General features: G+C 33.3%; 1 protein-coding gene across 1 annotated transcript in view; it reads right to left on the bottom strand.

The window, feature by feature from the left end:
• LOC145334388 (uncharacterized) overlaps positions 1–6235 on the bottom strand; it is a 28820-nt gene extending 22585 nt beyond the window's left edge. Inside the window, exons 1-8 of the mRNA XM_080179843.1 lie at positions 6125–6235; positions 4692–4953; positions 3662–3835; positions 3173–3292; positions 2301–2385; positions 1587–1692; positions 1101–1200; positions 654–762 (exon numbers count right to left, since the gene is read on the bottom strand). Coding sequence (XP_080035969.1) covers positions 654–762; positions 1101–1200; positions 1587–1692; positions 2301–2385; positions 3173–3292; positions 3662–3835; positions 4692–4953; positions 6125–6235 — 1067 coding nt within the window. The remainder of the gene's footprint in view (positions 1–653; positions 763–1100; positions 1201–1586; positions 1693–2300; positions 2386–3172; positions 3293–3661; positions 3836–4691; positions 4954–6124) is intronic.
• Positions 6236–17761: the final 11526 nt, after the last annotated feature.

A 17761-nucleotide genomic window follows, 5' to 3' on the forward strand; every position in this document is an offset into this window, starting at 1 on the left:
TATTGTTATTTTAGAACAGTCTAGGTTGTGCTTTATTTGACAATCGCTTAGTGGGGCAAAATTGTTTTCGTAAAAAATCCTCCAAAATCACATAAAAAATCTACAAAAATTAAATAAAATCTTATGTTAATAACCCTTCTATGATTTTGTTTAATTTTTGTAGATTTTAATGTGATTTTGGTAGATTTTTCACGAAAACAATTTTGCCCCACTCAGCGAATAGTGGGGCAAATTTTTTTTTAAAATCCACCTCAGATCTCACCATAAGAGTAAAAGAACATAGGGGGAAGGAGTTAAATAAGTGCATGTTTCCACCCCATGGACCCTGTGCTGACTTTCAATTGGGCCTTTGAATATCAGCTAATAGCGTCGGAAATATTAACACAGCCTCAACACTGGATCCAGATAGTTGCGCGGGTTATACATCTATACTTATACATTTATTATCTCGGCAGGCACTAGCAGTTGTAACATTTAAGCCAGGAATCAAAAGCTACAGCCGCTGTAAATCAACAAAACTGTGCAATTTTTGTATATTCTGCAGCCGCTGAATATAATAACTAATAATGATTAAAAACAGAACATTCAAAAAATTAACTAAGAATTAACTAATGTAATTAACTAAGAACAGCATTACTACTGAAAACACCTACCTTTCATTTTGATCTTCAATATTCATATTTTCTGCGCTTAGGACTATAGAGTCATCTTTATCTGGGTTATCGGTAACAGTCTCATATTTCTCAGTGGTAACATCAGCTTCTAAAAATCATGTGGGGGGATGTTAATTTATAAGGTTAGATTTATCTAATATCTATCTCATATAAAAAAAAAACCTAATTTGACATAAACAAATTTTGGATCATGGAAAGAAATCGAAGTAGCGAGTTTCGTCGTATTTTCACAGTAGCTTTTCTACTATTTCTAGCTCCTGTGGGGCGTATTTCCTAACCATGCGGGGCAATCATTTCCATTTAACTAACCTATCAAAAGCAACTGTGAAAATATGACGAAACCCGCTACTTCGTTTTCTTTTCATGTTCAAGTTCAAGTAGAAGCCATTTTTGAGAATTAATTGATTATAGAATGAAAAATATTACCTTCGACATCATATTCACTTTCTGTATTACTATTACTATTGTTCACTAAGTTATCTCCGAGTACTTCTGATGATTCAGTTCTAACTTCTTTGGAACCAATCTGATAAAACGTCAATTGCATTTTCATTTAAAGGTCATGCAAAAATTGTTAGAAACATATTAGACAATTCCACCCCCACGACCTGCCCACTGAGCGGGGACCTTGTCCCGATTTTGCATTGGGTATTTGAAATTAGCTAATAGCGTTGGAAATATTAACACAGCCAAGTCCAAACAAAAGAGCAGAATTCAATTTGCTAACAGATGAAAAGGGTCTCCTCCACTTGGGCCAGATATTTGTCTGATTTTATATCTATACATTTGTTTCCCAAATAAATAAAAAACTTGTTCGTCCTTTGCAATACACAAAAGCTAAAAGTTTAAAACTATTATTATTTCATCTTTTAAGTAGCGATGCAGCTCTCTAGTCACAAAGGTCTATTTTACCTGTTTGTTTTGCATGGTTTTCCTCACTTCTGGTGGTATCTCATTGATCTGTTGCACGGGAATAGGATTTAGCCGGATTTCTGGCAGCAGGGCTAATAATTCCTCCCTAAAAATAATAAAAAAAATACATAGTTTTTTTAGGGATGCTTTTTGTTAATGGAAATCATGAAATTTCAGATTACTATCTTTAAAAGCAGCTGAGAAGTTTAAAATCCTCACAAGAATTTCTTAAACATAAACAGGCACACAATAGGTTATGTAATAGCTGCTTATGATTTTTTAGGAGAATCTTCACGAAAAAATAACTCATAAAAATAATACGTAATATGTTACACGGACGGATGGACCTATAGTCAGACAGACACACAAGTTGAGCCAAAATAGTTATTTCTCGTATCGTATTATAAACGGCTTTTCGCGGATATAGAATGTACAATTATAAGATTAAAACTAGTTTTTTTAGCCCCGAGGTGCCGGAGGCACCGGCTAAAAAAAACTGGTTTTAATCTTATGATTGTACATTTCTATATTCGTAGAAAACTGGATATAATACGATGCTAGACATAGTTTTTTCGTATGGATGAGAACCAGTTCCTATCCACCGGATTCGAATGAATACGAGAAAGAATATTATTTTAGCTTGCTATTCTATTTACACATTATTGTAGCTTGTTGTCGCTACTGTTGAATATATTAGTCCTTGGTTTTACTTACTTAGACAAAGCTTTCTTGAAAGATTTATCTTCTGAACTATTTGGACTTTCAGTCGTAGTTTCCTGATCTATTTCATTCTCTTCATCTAGAATAAAAAAGGAGTAATAACATGCTATTTGGGGGTTGGGGGTTTATAAAGATTCAAACCCGAATTTTTTTGTCTCCCATTTAATTGTGTGAAAGGTACAGATACAATATTTTCAGATTTTAAAAATTGCTTTAATATTTTACTGTTAGAATGGATATAGAATTTACGTGGATATTATGACATGGGAAAAATTGTCGTCAATTTAGCCTACTGACATGGATCTGGTTAATTAGTCATTTCGTTTGTCCAGTAGGAGAGGAGGGTTAAATGGGGTGTAAGGGGAGAATCATTATTTTAGCCCACTGCAAATTTCTCTTTATTATAGAACATGAGATCACATTTTAGATTAAAAAAGAAAAAGTAAAACAAAAATTTGAATTTTAGATTTAAAAAGAATTATTTTTTTTTTTTGATGGGAGGTTCATTTTTTCTAGGGCGATTTCTCTTGGGAGGGTGGTGGTACCCTTCTCCAAAATATATAGTTATAAACCTTCTAAGAATCTGAGAAGTAGGGAGAGAAGTCAATCAAAAATCAGCCACGTGACGTCATAAAAAAGAGGGATTATCCATTTATTTTTAGTGGTTTTCTTTCCCACCTCTCCTCCCGTCTCCCTCATTTTTATGACCTCAAGTGGCTGATTCTTAAGTGACTTTCTCCCCCTACCCTTAGAAGCTACCCTGTAAAGGAAAACCACATCGGTTCAGCGGTTAGCGATATCCTTCAGTACAAACAATCAAACAGACATCCTATAACTTTATTAGAAGGATTATCTATCCAACTTACCATCTTCAACTGTAATTGAAGTAGTCATTTGAATAGGTTCAGGAGTAGCTATTTCCACTACTGTTTCGCTCACAGCTTCAGCAGTCTCTTTCTCCTCTAATGTATCTTCTTTGGTTGTATCTAAATTTTAAATAGCAGTTAGAATTTTTTATTTCTATCTCTTTTTTTCCTCAGGGAGGGAGGGGACATTGGGCTGTTTATTACACTAGTCCCCAAAGTTTTAACGTTTTCTTATTCGTAGGCTTGACATACATATTTGGAAGACTCTTATTGAATTTTGATGGGTTAATTAATTAAGTAGAGTTTTCCAATGTTTCATTCAACCACTATGTGTAATTTGCAGAAAGGATAATTCTAATACTATTTTTTATAGGTATACCAAAACTGATTTAATCTTATTTTTTTATTTTAATATTCTTGGAAAGCTTTCTATGATACGATGCGATAAATAACAACTATTCTTTCACTAATAATTTACTAAAAAATTACCTTTCATTTCATTTTTCATATTATCCATTTCTTTATCATCTTGTTTAACCATTTCTGTATCTTTTTTCTCTCCAATTCTGTTGAATAGATTTTCTTTTTTCATAATCTTATCAATTCTGATGGAATCTTTGACGGCACCGAGAATGTTGTCCTTGTTTTTCATCATTATGGAATCTTAAATTATTTGTTTGTATTCAGATTTTTATTATCAAAACTGTTTTTACTTCAAAGAAATTGCTTTGCAAAATAAAAGTAATCAAGAATTGGAATTGAATTGAATTAATGAAAATGGGAGGGTTAATTTTATTCCTATGCCTAGCTTTTTTAAAGGCCCTCTAACAATGCATTACCCTAACCCTGTGGGGCTACCCAGTACCCAAAATAACCTAAATAAACAGATCTAAAGTAATAAACAAAAAAGCGAAAACCTATGCCATTGTGGTAATACGACAACCAGACGGACAGGCAGTTTACAGAATTGCTACGCTGTGACTTATCATAACAAACCCTCTGCACTAATCTTATTATATCACCATTTATCTCATGACCGATGTTGACCCCGCTATCCAGCGGTCAAACTGGCCTGCCTAAATGTGGGGAGGGACTCAAACACGCAGCTATCACGCGCCCCTCACGCGATTATACAACCGGGAGGCGCTGCCTCCCCTTTTACCACCGCTGCCCCCACAGCCTGTCTACCGCCGGGAGCTAAGCCCTAGCGTCCCACACCCCCTTCAAACCTAACCATTGTTATAATCTGTTGTATATATATAGTAAACATTCATTGTAAATATTATTCAGTTAAATATATAATTTCTGTATGACTAAATCCTGCTAGTTTGTTTTGGTAGAATAATTCAAGGCTAAGGCTCGTTGAACTCGAACTCGCAACCCTGTGAGCTGAAACGTTCGGCTTACCATACCATCCCACTTATTCATTTATTTATAAATAATAAGGGGAGGGGTTCTATGCTTAACAGGGCACTTTGACGGATATTGTAAAGAATAACATAATCCATTACAAACAAACCTTTAGAAGGCACTGTAAGCAAAGCCTTCGCCCTGTTCCTTTCATCTGATAACGTTTGAGCTAGAGAATTTCCTGAACTTCGGCTCTTAGACAGCTTCTCTATGATATTGGACAGCTTGTTGATGCGCAGCTTGTTGCCCAACTTTTTGTGTAGCGAGTTTGAGGCCCGGCTAGATTCTTGTTCGCTGTTTTCATTTTCTTTCCTGCTGTTGGCTATCCCACGGAGCAGGTTGCGTTGGCGGGTACGTTCAGTTGATGAACTCTAAGACAGATATATTCAGTTTAATTGCTACTTTTGAAAACTACTAGCGGCTTCGCCCCTAGCCTCTAGGGGCTTTGACCCAAGAGGTAATTAAAGAAAGAAAAAAAAATTACCTCTGGGGATGCCCCCACTTTTAAATAATTTTAAAAAATTAATTACCTGATGAGAAGCCTCCACTCCACCACTAATTTTAAATAATTTTTAAAAAAATTGAGGGGTTGATTTTTTTCATTTTTGGGGGGGTTGGGGGTGTCCCTAATAGTATAAAACCACCATAGGACTAGTAGGTATATTTTTCCATGAAGAGTAGAATCCGATCGGTTCAGTGGTTACTGAGATCTTAAAGGACGGACAGACGGACAGACATCATTCTACTTTGTATTATAGATTACTAAAGTACCAGGCTGTCTGTCTGTATGTCAACAATTACAAACAACTACACTGTGGCATAGAATTTTTAGTAATTTCAGCAAAGTTTTCAATATGTGTGACTGTCCAATTGTTTAAATTTTAAGCAGGAGGATCTAAAGCGCAGTTAATAGTAAAATAGGAATTTATATGGTAAAGCACTTTATAGTGCCTATTAAAAATGACATCATACAATACAAATTACGAAATATAGGCCAATACACAGACTAAATTAAAAATGGCAGGTGAGTATACATTTCAATTGACCAAGGGTAGGCCAGTGTGACGTTATTGTTTATAGGCACTATAAAAAGGTTCCACATGGTGAATTACCTTGATGGCTCTGTCGGTCAGTGAAGGAAGACGAGGGGAAATGGCGGGATTTACAACTAAGGAGGTGGGAGGTCGTCGTTTACTTCGCGCCTGAAGGAAAAGGGTTTATTTAGGAGTAACATAAGGATTAAGAAGGAGGTCTGAAACGTCTCACTTACAAAGTGTACAGTTTATGCAATTTAAAAGGTGACATAAAAATGCCGCAACATGTTTTTACTGAAAAAAATGTGTTATTGATTGATTGAAGTAGAAATGACAGGATTCAGTATTCAGGAAGTGGTATTTTATTGTATACTTTGTTCTTTAAGGTAACGGATTTATTTAGGATAGCTTGAGAATTAAGGAGGATGTACCAATCAAAGAGAGCTTGTTTGTTTATGAGTTTGTTGATTATGTAGGATGGTAGGGACAAACATAAATTATTGCTTACCCTTAAAAGATTTCTGCGACGTTTTTCCTTTATAGTATCCTCCGCTAGGTCCAGGGTACTTTTGCGCTGAACCAATGGAGATCCAGGTCCCTTCTGTGCAACATTTAACATGAGTTTACCATAACAAAAAGGACAATTTTGCAGCGTTTTCCCTTAAAGATCGTAGTCGAGGTGAGACCCCACCCCCTTTAATTATATTGAATTTAAAAAATAAGGGGGATAGTTATTTGTTTGTTTGTTTATTACTTTAGGTCAGGTTAGGTTTTTTTTGCAGAAGTATATGCCCCACAGGAAGTATTGGGCAATCCGCTGGGGGTTAAAGAGGGTAAAAACTGACCCCCTTTTTTTCAATTCATTTTATTAATAAGTGGAGAGGTTTTAGTGCTTAATTGGCACTTTGAGGGAAAGCTGGAAAACTTCCCCTATTTAAAAAATTTGTGGGGAGGTTTGCAGTGCTCAATAGGGTACTTTATATGAAAGCGCCATTTTTTTAAAGGTAACTCTAGTATTCCTGGAGTCCATTAACAATTTTCTGGGCGGGACTTTCTTCTCCATTGGCACCTGTCAAAGGTCGTCTTGCTCTAAAGGAAATTTGTAAATTAAAAAGACAAAGTATTTCCTGTTATTTAAAGTAGTAAGCTTTTTTGTTCGTTGCTTAAAATTTCGCCAACTGCTGAACCGATTTAGTTTTCCACTTAAAAGATGCATCACCTAAAGATGCTTTTAAGCTATTTTATTTACAAATGTAGGTTTTGGGTTGGTTTCATCATTCAGTCATGTACTTTTATCCCTTAGAATTAATAGAGAGCCTCTTTTATTTCAATAAAAACATAGAACATTCATTTATTAAAACAAAAAGTACTTATTTGTGGTCCAATTATTCATTTTTTCAGGATCTGCAGGGATACATCTCCAATTATGATAAACCAAATTACCCAAGGTTTAAAAAAAACATTGTTTGTAATTAAAGTTTCAACACTACTGACGAACAAATAAATCAGAGGTGGATTCTTAAAAAAATTTGCCCCACTAATCGCTTAGTGGTCCATAATTGTTTTCGTGAAAAATTCTCCAAAATCACATAAAAAATCTACAAAAATTAAATAAAATCTTATGTTGATAACCCTTCTATGATTTTGTTTAATTTTTGTGGATTTTTAATGTGATTTTTGTAGAGTACTCAATGTTTTTAAGCCAACCTAGCTGTAAGATAACAGGAATATAAAACTGTCGGTAATAGACTAATAGTGCAATTTATAGACCTATGTTCCTTACCTCTCTGAAGTTTTTTTCGCGGCTGACGCACAGCTGTCGAGTCCTGATAAAAAATGCTACCTGAAGAATTCTCTTATTTTGACAGTTTTTCCTTGACTTTGTATCTCTTCTGTTTCTGTAGTTGACTCTGTTTTAGTTTCTATGGTCAAATTTTGACAGATTTAATCATGGATCTAAAGGGATAAGACAATGGCCGATAGATTGATGTACATCCCCAATAATGATGTACAGAATTACCCTTCTATATGTTACAATTAGTGGTTAAAACGTTTGGACAATTATCTAAATGGACCAACCAATCAAAATTCTTTCAATCAATTCTTTTATTTTAAAAAATCTTGCCAATGAAAAAGCTGATAAAGTACATAACGTAGTAGTAGGAAGAATATTTAAAGAAAAGTATCAAAAAATTCAGAGAGGGAAGGGATATTAGGCTGTTTATAAAAGTTTTTAATAACATTTTCTTATTCGTTGGATCAACAACTTTGGGGACTATATTAAATTTGATTGGTTTGTCAATAAAGTTAAGTGCTCAAACGTTTTAACCACCAATTGTAATCTACAGATTACAGAAGGGGTATTTTGTGTATCATCATTGGGGATATACATTAATATATCAGCCATTGTCTTATCCTTTAAGATCCTTGCATACAATTTGTGTATTACGCATGACATCTTCAAATAATTAGTCTGATAAATTATAAAAAAGATTCACACAAAAAAATACACACATCCTATTATATATAACATACTAGAGTTGGCTCAATATAACTATATCGCTATTGGCTAGTTTTCTATAAGTACAAATCTATTATCTATTTCTCAATAAATCTATTTTCCTCCCCCGCCATTACTATCTAAAAGAAAGAAGTAAATATTTATTAATTTAAATGATTTTAAAAAGATTTTTTCAATTATATTTTTTTCACATTACCATCACCAAAGGGTTAATATGACTAAAATTTTAGTTTTAATATTTTAACACAAAGGAAGTGTCGCCACAATCGAATTCTTTTAAAATACAGTTTTCTTAGATTTACTCTATTATGAACGAATATCTTTTATTTATGAAATAAGGATTAAATACTTCAATATAATTCAAATATCTACATGAAGTGAAAAACCTAATTCATTCCATAAACAAATAGAATAAAGGTCGTATCGCTTTGGTCAATGAGAGTCTAATGAGGATTATTGGAGCACTATGAGTTTTAAACACTTTATCATTGGAAGACTCGAGCTCATTTATAGACGTTTATTTCCTATATAGATCTGTCATGGATCTTGATGCAATAAAGCAGGCCGTTTTGTAAATGTTAAAAATTGGAAGATTTCATTAATTAAAAGTAATCGCAAATATACTTAGTAAATAAGTAGTAAGATTATTTTGTTTATACGTAAAATATCCAATTGAGTTCTCAATTATAGGGAACTTCATAGATGTCCTGGAATTGCTCTAGGCTATTTTATTTCTATTTTATTTGGGAGGTATATTCCCCCATCCCTTCGGCATCTAGGTCTAACAAAACTGGTTTTAATCTTGTAATTTTACATTTTTATAGACACCTGTTTATAATACGATGCGATAAATAACTATTAAACACGCGGGCTCTTATGATCTTTTAGTGATGTAACTAACGTGAAACAGAAGTATAGACTTACATTAATTTTAGAGTAGCTGCGCTTTTAGTATTTTGACCATTTAACTTCCTGAATTATTGTGTACATCATCATCATTATTTAAATCAACATTTTTATTTACATCATCAGCATGGCCCAACTTACTACAAGCCACAACATAAAAAATTGTAAAAATGATAAGCGTCCTCATTTTACGGTTTGTTTCGGTGGTTTTTATCACTTTTTTAAAGCTCTTTAAGTTTTATTTATATTTTTTTGGTATTGGTCACTGTTTATATGCTGTCTTTGTTTATGTCATTTTTTATCTGAAACAAGGTTAACAACATCCATTAGGGAAGCAAAAAAAAGATCACGGATGGATGGACAAACGGATAAAGCGAATTATAACGAAGATCTTAGGTTGAAATAAAAAACAAAAAAAAAGAAATGAATTTTTTTAAATTTGGAAAACTAATGTATTTAGATACAGACAAAGTAATTTTAATCCCCAAAACATTCAGCTGTCTATGAACAGCTGCAAAAATTTCTTAGCAATATAGATAATTGATCCAAATGTATATTTTAGCAGATACTCAAAAAATAATAGTTCAATCCACAACAGCAGCCAATATTAAGATGTCTTTAAAAGCGGACCGAATTTAATGAAAATTATACTAGGAAGAAATATTCTAAATGTTACTCGTGGGAAGTATCGTGAAAAATGTCTATATTGCATTTTTTCCAAGCAAAATATTGAACAAATCATTTTTAAACTAGAAAATAAGAGGAGAACAATATTGGTCCAGTGGTTAGAGAGATCTTAAGCAACAAACACACACAGAAATACAGATATCCTGTTACCTTTATCTAAAATACAAATTAGCTTGATGTCTGCCTGTTTGTTTGACTGTACCGAAGGATCTTGCTTACCGCTGAACCAATATGGTTCTCCTTTACAGGGTAGCTTCTCATAGGTCCTGGGATGGTTTATTACTATTTTGGGGGAGGGTACCACCACCCTCCCAAAAATAAAAAAGATAAAAACGCCGCTTAGAGGATATTTTTTATAAACAATGAAACCAAACAAACATAACTAACCCAATTTAGCAGCGAAAAAAAAATATTTTAAGTTAAAAAGTTGATCTTTACATAGATTGAAAAGAAAACATTTTACGTTTTTCTAGAGGCCTCTAGGGGCGTAGCCACTAGTATTGTGTAAAGTAATAGAAAAAGCCACAATTTGACAAAATTTTTAAATGCAGAAACCAATGGCCATTTAGTGCATGACAATTGAAAAACAAACAAGTACATTTTTTTTCAAATTTAAAGGGAAGAAAAAAGTAGTTTTTGATGCATATACGACCCTCCTTCCCCCTTTATTCTAAATAAATGAAAAATATGGGTTTTGGGAAGTAGAGCTACTTATACTATTGGAGGTGGGGGCCATCCAGGATATGTGCTTTTTAGGCAATTTATATTGAAGGCAACTTTTAAAATGATTGATATTAACAAAATTTCATCAATAGTTGCATATTTTTGTCATTTGTAAATTTGATAGAATTAATATCCCAGCATGGCTTTGAAACCAATTAATATCTGCTGATTTACAACTGGTTCTTATCCACACTGCAAAATTATGTTGTGTAGCATCGTATTACAGACAATTTTTCACGAAAAGGAGAAATCAGTGAATCAGTATAGAATAGGACAATTATGAAGATACTACGCAACTAACAACAAATTTTTCCGCATTAATAACAAACCAATATAAATTTGTTGATAATATTTCAAATTTTGAAAATGGAGGTAATGAAATAATTTTTTTTTATTGTTTCCTATATATATCACTAGTAACTACTCCACTAGAGGCCTCTAGGGGCACTGAGGAGGGGGGAGTTGAATTCGATAACCAAATATTTTATTTAAGATTTAATAAGAAAAAGTAAAAAAAATGTAAAATTGCCAAGTTACGCAAAAATTATTATGGATAGACACACATAATTTTGATTTGTAAATTTTATATAGTTAAATCTATCTAAGATAATTTTCATTCACACGACGTGTTCAAGTTTATCACTGATTAATTTTCAAAATCTTCGTCTACCTTTTATATTATCCTATTCAATATCCTTATTCAAATATTTAAGAATTTCTGTGTATAATTTTTATGTAAAAATGTAAATTGTTTTATTACATTAAACCATAAAAAATATTTAAATTTTATGATTTAACTGTTACAGGCTTTTAAATTTTCTTTTTTTTTCGTAAATGAAATAGATAGAGCATATAAAGGAGTGAGGGAAGTAAAATATTTTTAAATCACTTCAAAATATTAAATAAAATAGCATAAAGCCATCCTGGGGTCTATTTGAAGTTTCCCTAAAATGGTGACCTTAATCGGTTCAGTGGTTATAAAGATTTTTACGCAAGAAAGGCATGAATCTCATTAATTTCATATTCCTATCTGCGGACAAATCTGTATTAATTTTTGTATCAAAGTAAATTAATAGAAATTTATTAGAAAATATATTTAGTTGCTATCACTGTTCCACGGATGGAGATTATTTATCCTTGTTTATTTTCCATGTATTACTCTTCAACTGTATACACGCATAAATTCACAGAAACAATAATGGATTTATTATTACATAGATATTACACCAGATTATCATGTACTCTAATAAAGTGAAACTTGCAGCTGGTTAAAATAACGATTTACCCCCATACCCTCCCCTTTCTACTGGATAAACGAACTGACCAATAATTGATGCCCATGTGCTGGCTAAAATAACGATTTACCCCATACCCTCCTTTACAACTGGATGAACGAACTAACTAATAACTGATGTCCATGTTAGCAACCAAAATTGATGACAATTTTTCCCTGATATAATATCTACTTAGATTCTACATCCATTGAAATAATACTACACCTATGCTGACCAATTTAACGCTGTCTATCCACGATTTTAACGCTGTCTATCCACGATTAATTCACAAAAATCTCTATGTAAATATTTGCTGAAATCACGTGAGACCTAATATTCTTATTATAAGGAGACCTGCAGGGCAGGGATCTAAAGGGATAAGACAATGGGCTATAAATTGATGTACATCCCCAATGATGATAGACAATACTATCCCTTAATTAGATTATAATTAGTGATTGAAATGTCTGGACATAGAACTTTGTTAACCAACCAATCAGAATTCAATATAGTGACATAGTCCCCAAAGTTGTTGAGCCAACGAATAAGAAAACGTTATTATAAAACTCTGGGGACTAGTTTAGTAAACAGTCCAATATCCCCTCCCTCCCTTCCTGCCAGAGTCTAATTCAAAAAGATTTATCAAAATTCTTGCCTTATTCTTTTTCAAAGGAATAAACATAAAAATATCCCAAATAGCAGCTGAGAAAATCACTTTTCTAAAAAAAATAATTTCTGACAGATAGACTTTCGTACATACATATATTTGGAATTATAGAGTAGCTTTGCTCATAAAAAATATTCAAAAAAAGCTCCTTTCGCACAAAAAAAACAGCAGTGAAAAAAAACGATCAATAAAAAACGCAACACTATCATGTCACAAGCCAACAACATTAATGTTGTTGTAAGTTTGATGTTGGTAGTGTCACTGAATTGTTGTTGGCGATGCATGGCTGTTGTGTTGATGGTCCACACACACACTCACACGCACACACACACACATTCAGTGTTGTTTCGTGTGCATATAAAGAAGTGTTTATACAAACGAGCAACGTGAATTTATTTAAAATTTCATTTAAAAAGAGCAAATTTTAAATGGCAAATCATAGGGATCTAAAGTGATAAGACAATGGAACATCCACAATGATGAAACACAAGATTACCCCTTCGGTAGATTACATTAAGTGGTTGAAACGTTTGAACACTTCGCTTAAGGAACCGACCTGTCAAAATTCATTAACAGTCCTTAAAATTGTAAGGCCAACGAATAAGAAATCATTATTATAATCTTTTGGGACCGGTTAATAAACAGATCAATGTCCCCTTCCTCCCTGGGTAAATCTTATGGTAAATTTGATAATCTTACTCTTTCATATGGACAGACCGACCCTAGTTATTGGATGCAATAGTCCGTGTTTTCAGTATTTACTTGCAGTTTCAAAGAAACACCAAGTTGGAGATGAAAATTCTAGTTTCTTAGATAAATAACTAACAGTGTCACAGTTCAATAAACTGTCTTAGTAAACATAAAATGAAATGTTATAGTGAAAATTATATGACTTAAAAAATCAACAAATATGTGAATTTTGGTAATCAAAATTAAATTACCCTTTTTACTTGCAAAGCTACTCGAAAATCATCCGCGACTGTTTGTCTTTATATTCTCAGGAATCGAGGGGACATTTGACTGTTTATTACACTAGTTCAAAAGGTTTTATAATAAAGTTTTCTTATTCGTTTGCTCAACAACTTTTGGGACTTCTATTGAATGTTGATCGCTTGGTTCATTAGATTGGGTGTCGAAACTTTTCAAACACTAATTGCAATCTAGAGAAGGGGCAATTTTGTGCATCATCATTGTGTATAAAGTGATACATACACATTTCTCTTGGAAGCATAGATTGGTCTAGAGCAGGTTTCATGCTTTTTGGCAGCAGAGTAGTAGCTACAATAATTTTTTTAAAACATAAAAGTCAACTTCTCTACACTCTCTTTTGGGACATAGCAGCAAGAAAAGTAAAATAAGCTATAAGTTTAGTTATTTATCGCATCGAATTTTTCCGCGGATATTAAAATGGTTCCGAGGGGCCATAGGCTCGGGATAACAAAACTGATAATAATCTTGTGTTTTTCTTTTTTAATATTCGCTAAAAAATGTTGTATTACGATGCCATATATGACTTTTTAATATGACTAAAAAACCAGTTCAAATCCAGAGCTGGATCTTTAAATCATTTTAGTGGTGAGCCAGATCTGGGTGAGCCGAATTTCAGCCAATCACAGCGCAGCATTTCATAAAATGCTGTGCTCTCATTGGTGGATATCAGCAGATCAAACGGTTTCGAACGCTTTTTTTATGAAGTACTATATTGGGGAGTGGGGGTTGGTAGGGTATCATAGAACAATTGATGTCAATGTTGACTAATATTAAGTAATAGGATACCAATGGAAGAATACTGGACCAATTCAATCTTCTTTTTAGGGAAACTACACAAAAAATGTCATATGGTTTTAGGCTATTTTCATTAAGCATATTTGCACTTTAATAATCAAAAAATTTTGATCAAGGGGGTATTCTAAACCTCAGAGGGACAAGGCGCTAGTTTCTTATGTTATGATAGACAGACATAATATGACCTTATACATCAATTATTTATATCCTAATTTTGCATAACAATAATAATCCTACTATAGTTAAGGAAACATTTGAAAAATCACTAATGCAGAGCAAAGAATCAACATATATCACAAGTTGAGTAGACGGTTTCCCTTATTTAGCTTATGGACCACAAGCAAACTTCTAACAGAAAAAAAATTACATTTATGTTAGGTTAGGTAAATGTGAGAAGTTCCCCGCAGGGATGAAATCTCATAGGAATACCCCGCAGGGGCTATAAACATATTTTTCCGTTTAAAAATAATTAGGGGTAGGTTGGGGGTTTTGGAAGCCTAAAAAATGATTAAATAAAGAACATGAGGGTTTTTTAGGAGACCATTTACAATGCAAAGGATATTCTATAGATCTTGCTTATCTCCTTCTGTAAGAAATTATGTTTTAAGGTAAAACTTTTGATCTCTAGAACAGTAATAGTGAAATGCATAAGGACCGAATCCTTCAAAAGATAACAGTGAAGTAAATTTGAATGTTTGGTCTGAGGGTTGTTTGTATTTAAGATTCGTGGGCTCAAACTCCGGGTTGGACTTGACAAGCCTGACTATATCAAAAGTATTGATATTTACCTCACTGGACTAGATTTGTCACACTTTGATAATTTCAATCAAGTGTGCCTACATTTCACCAAAGTTTTAACGTCGGGTGGTCCAACAACCTAGGATGACTAAGGGGAACCAAATCTCTTTTTTTACTGCTCCAACACCCGGGGTATGAGGTTAAGTAACATCCAACAGACAACCATCTCTTTGACTTGTCTGGAAGTCCTAGCTGTGCTTGGTAATTAGTTGCGCCTTTCTAGGCCAAGGCATTCTCCCATAGCCTAAAACCACCACAGGACCAGTAGGAAGAGTAGAATCCGATCGGTTCAGTGGTTACCGGGACAGACGGGAGGACGGACAGACATCAACCTACTTTGTATTACAGATTAGTATTAATGATAGAAACGTTCTAGGGGATTAAACTTGCTTTTGAGAAACAAAATTTTTGTTATTTTATAAGAATATCTATATTATTAGTTAGATTATTGATGCATAAAAACAAAATCTGGTCAAAATGTGTATGTTGATAATGGATGTAGAATATGCGTGGATATTATGACAGGAGAAAAATTGTCGTCAATTTAGGTTGCAATATCCCATCGCATTTATTGTTCTGGTCGTTTATCCAGTAGGATAGGAGAGGATGGGGTAAAGGAGGGTATGGGGGAGATCGTTATTTTAACCCGCTAGAGAGTTCACTTTATTATAGAACATGAAAATCTGGTGTAAGATCCAAGTAATTATAAATCAATTATGTTATTATAGCAATATCCAAACGCCTTTTATACAAACTAGCGGCTACGTCCCTATGGGCCTGTAGGGGAAGGAGAAGAGTTTAAGTCGACCCTTTACATGAAATTATAGTTTTAAAGAGAAAAGATAAAACACATTTATTTGGGGGGGGGGGGGGGGGCAGTATTTTTCAGAGGTGATTTCTCGCTACCTGTAAAAAAGAACCATATATGTCAGGTGGTTAGTGGTTATCTTTAACTCGTTCTATAATCTTTACTCTCCTTTACATGCTTCGCTACTAAAAAATCGGCCGGCCCAAAAGTTTTAATATATAGTTTAATAGCGGCTTCGCCCCCTAGCCTCTAGGAGCTTTGCCCAAAGAGGTAATTTATAAAAAATAGCTCCAGTGGTGGTGCGACACCTAATTCTCAATTTGAAGGGGTATTTTTCTGTTTTGGGGGGGATTTTGGGTGTCACCTCCCCCCCCCCCCCCCCCAATAAATAGCTTAAAACCATTACAGGACCAGTAGGCAAATTCTCTAGAGTAGAGTAGAGCCTATTCGGTTCAGCGGTTACCGAGATCTAAAGCTTCAGACGGGCAGACAGACATGGTTCTACTTTGTATTATAGATAGATTCTAAAATTCTATATTTGCAACATGAAGCTGTGAATTTGCACATTTCCCCCATAATGTTTCATACGTATACCAGGGATCTCAAGTGATAAGACAATTGCAGATAAATTGATGATAATCAAAATTACCCCTTCTGTAGATAAGAATTAATGATTGAAATGTTTGAACACTCAACTTCAAGAAAAGTTCCCAAAGTTGTTAAACCAACGAATAAGAAAACCTTATCAGTAAACTTTGGGGACTAGTATAATTAACAGCCCATTGTCAAGACATACATTATTTTATATATTCAGGTTTCGTAATTTTCTACTTTCTATATAATTTTTTCACGTATTCATTCGAATCCGGTGGATAGGAACCGGTTCTCAACCATACGAAAAAAACTATGTCTAGCATCGTATTATATCCAGCTTTCTACGAATATAAAAATGTACAATCAAAAGATTAAAACCAGATTTTTTATCCGGTGCCTTCGGCACCTCGAGGCTAAAAATACTGGTTTTAATCTTAAAATTATACATTCTATATCCGCGGAAATCTGTTTATAATACGATGCGAGAAATAACAATTATAAGACCACTGATCATCTTATGAAAATAAATTACTTTGTCCAGGATTTTTTATGCTTCGATATCTAGTGATGTTATCATCCTTGTTCTTTTCTTTTTAGGAAGATTAAAAATAATGAGATACTTTTTTTGTGGGGTAAAATCTAGAGATAATTATTTGTATTTTTTGGATTAAGTTTCAGCACTATTTTATAACATTAAATTTGGTTTTAACAAGGATGAAAACATCCATAAAAGCGAAGCACTGAAACGGTAGGACAAATGGACATTAACACTTGTATAGTGTCAGATCTGAAAAACTGCTTGATTCAGGATAATGTTTATGGACATACTTACATTTTTAGGACTTGATTATAGAGTTGCTTCGCTTATTACATTATACTTTGTTGTCCCAGGAATCAATATACCAAAAATCAGATCAATCGGATGATTAGATCACATAAAAATTTGTTATTAAAAAGTAAAAAAACAACATATTGAAAAAGGACGTACAGACATTTTGGTGATGATTATAGAGTTGCTATGCTTTCTAAATCGTACCTAACTACTAAAGGAATCACCATGCAAAATTTGAAATCGATAGGACAATTCTAACATGCCTAAATTAACGAAAAAAGCTATCCGTTACGTACGAACGAACGGACCGACCCTAATTATAGAAAAGCTTTGCTTTTAAAAAGGAGAATGATATAAAGAATAAATAATATTCAACAATAGCATAAATTCTAAACAAAATTTATCACAAATTTAGTTGAATATAGATTGCTTAATACGGACATACTCATATTTTGGGACTTATTACAGAGATGCTTTGTTTAAAACAGATTGCCTAAAATCAATTTTCAAAAAGAATTTATCAAAATAGTATTAAAAATCATGATTTTTT

The sequence above is a fragment of the Acartia tonsa genome, chromosome 12 (genome assembly GCF_053477335.1).
Source record: "Acartia tonsa isolate MP-2025a chromosome 12, ASM5347733v1, whole genome shotgun sequence".
NCBI lineage: Eukaryota > Metazoa > Arthropoda > Copepoda > Calanoida > Acartiidae > Acartia > Acartia tonsa.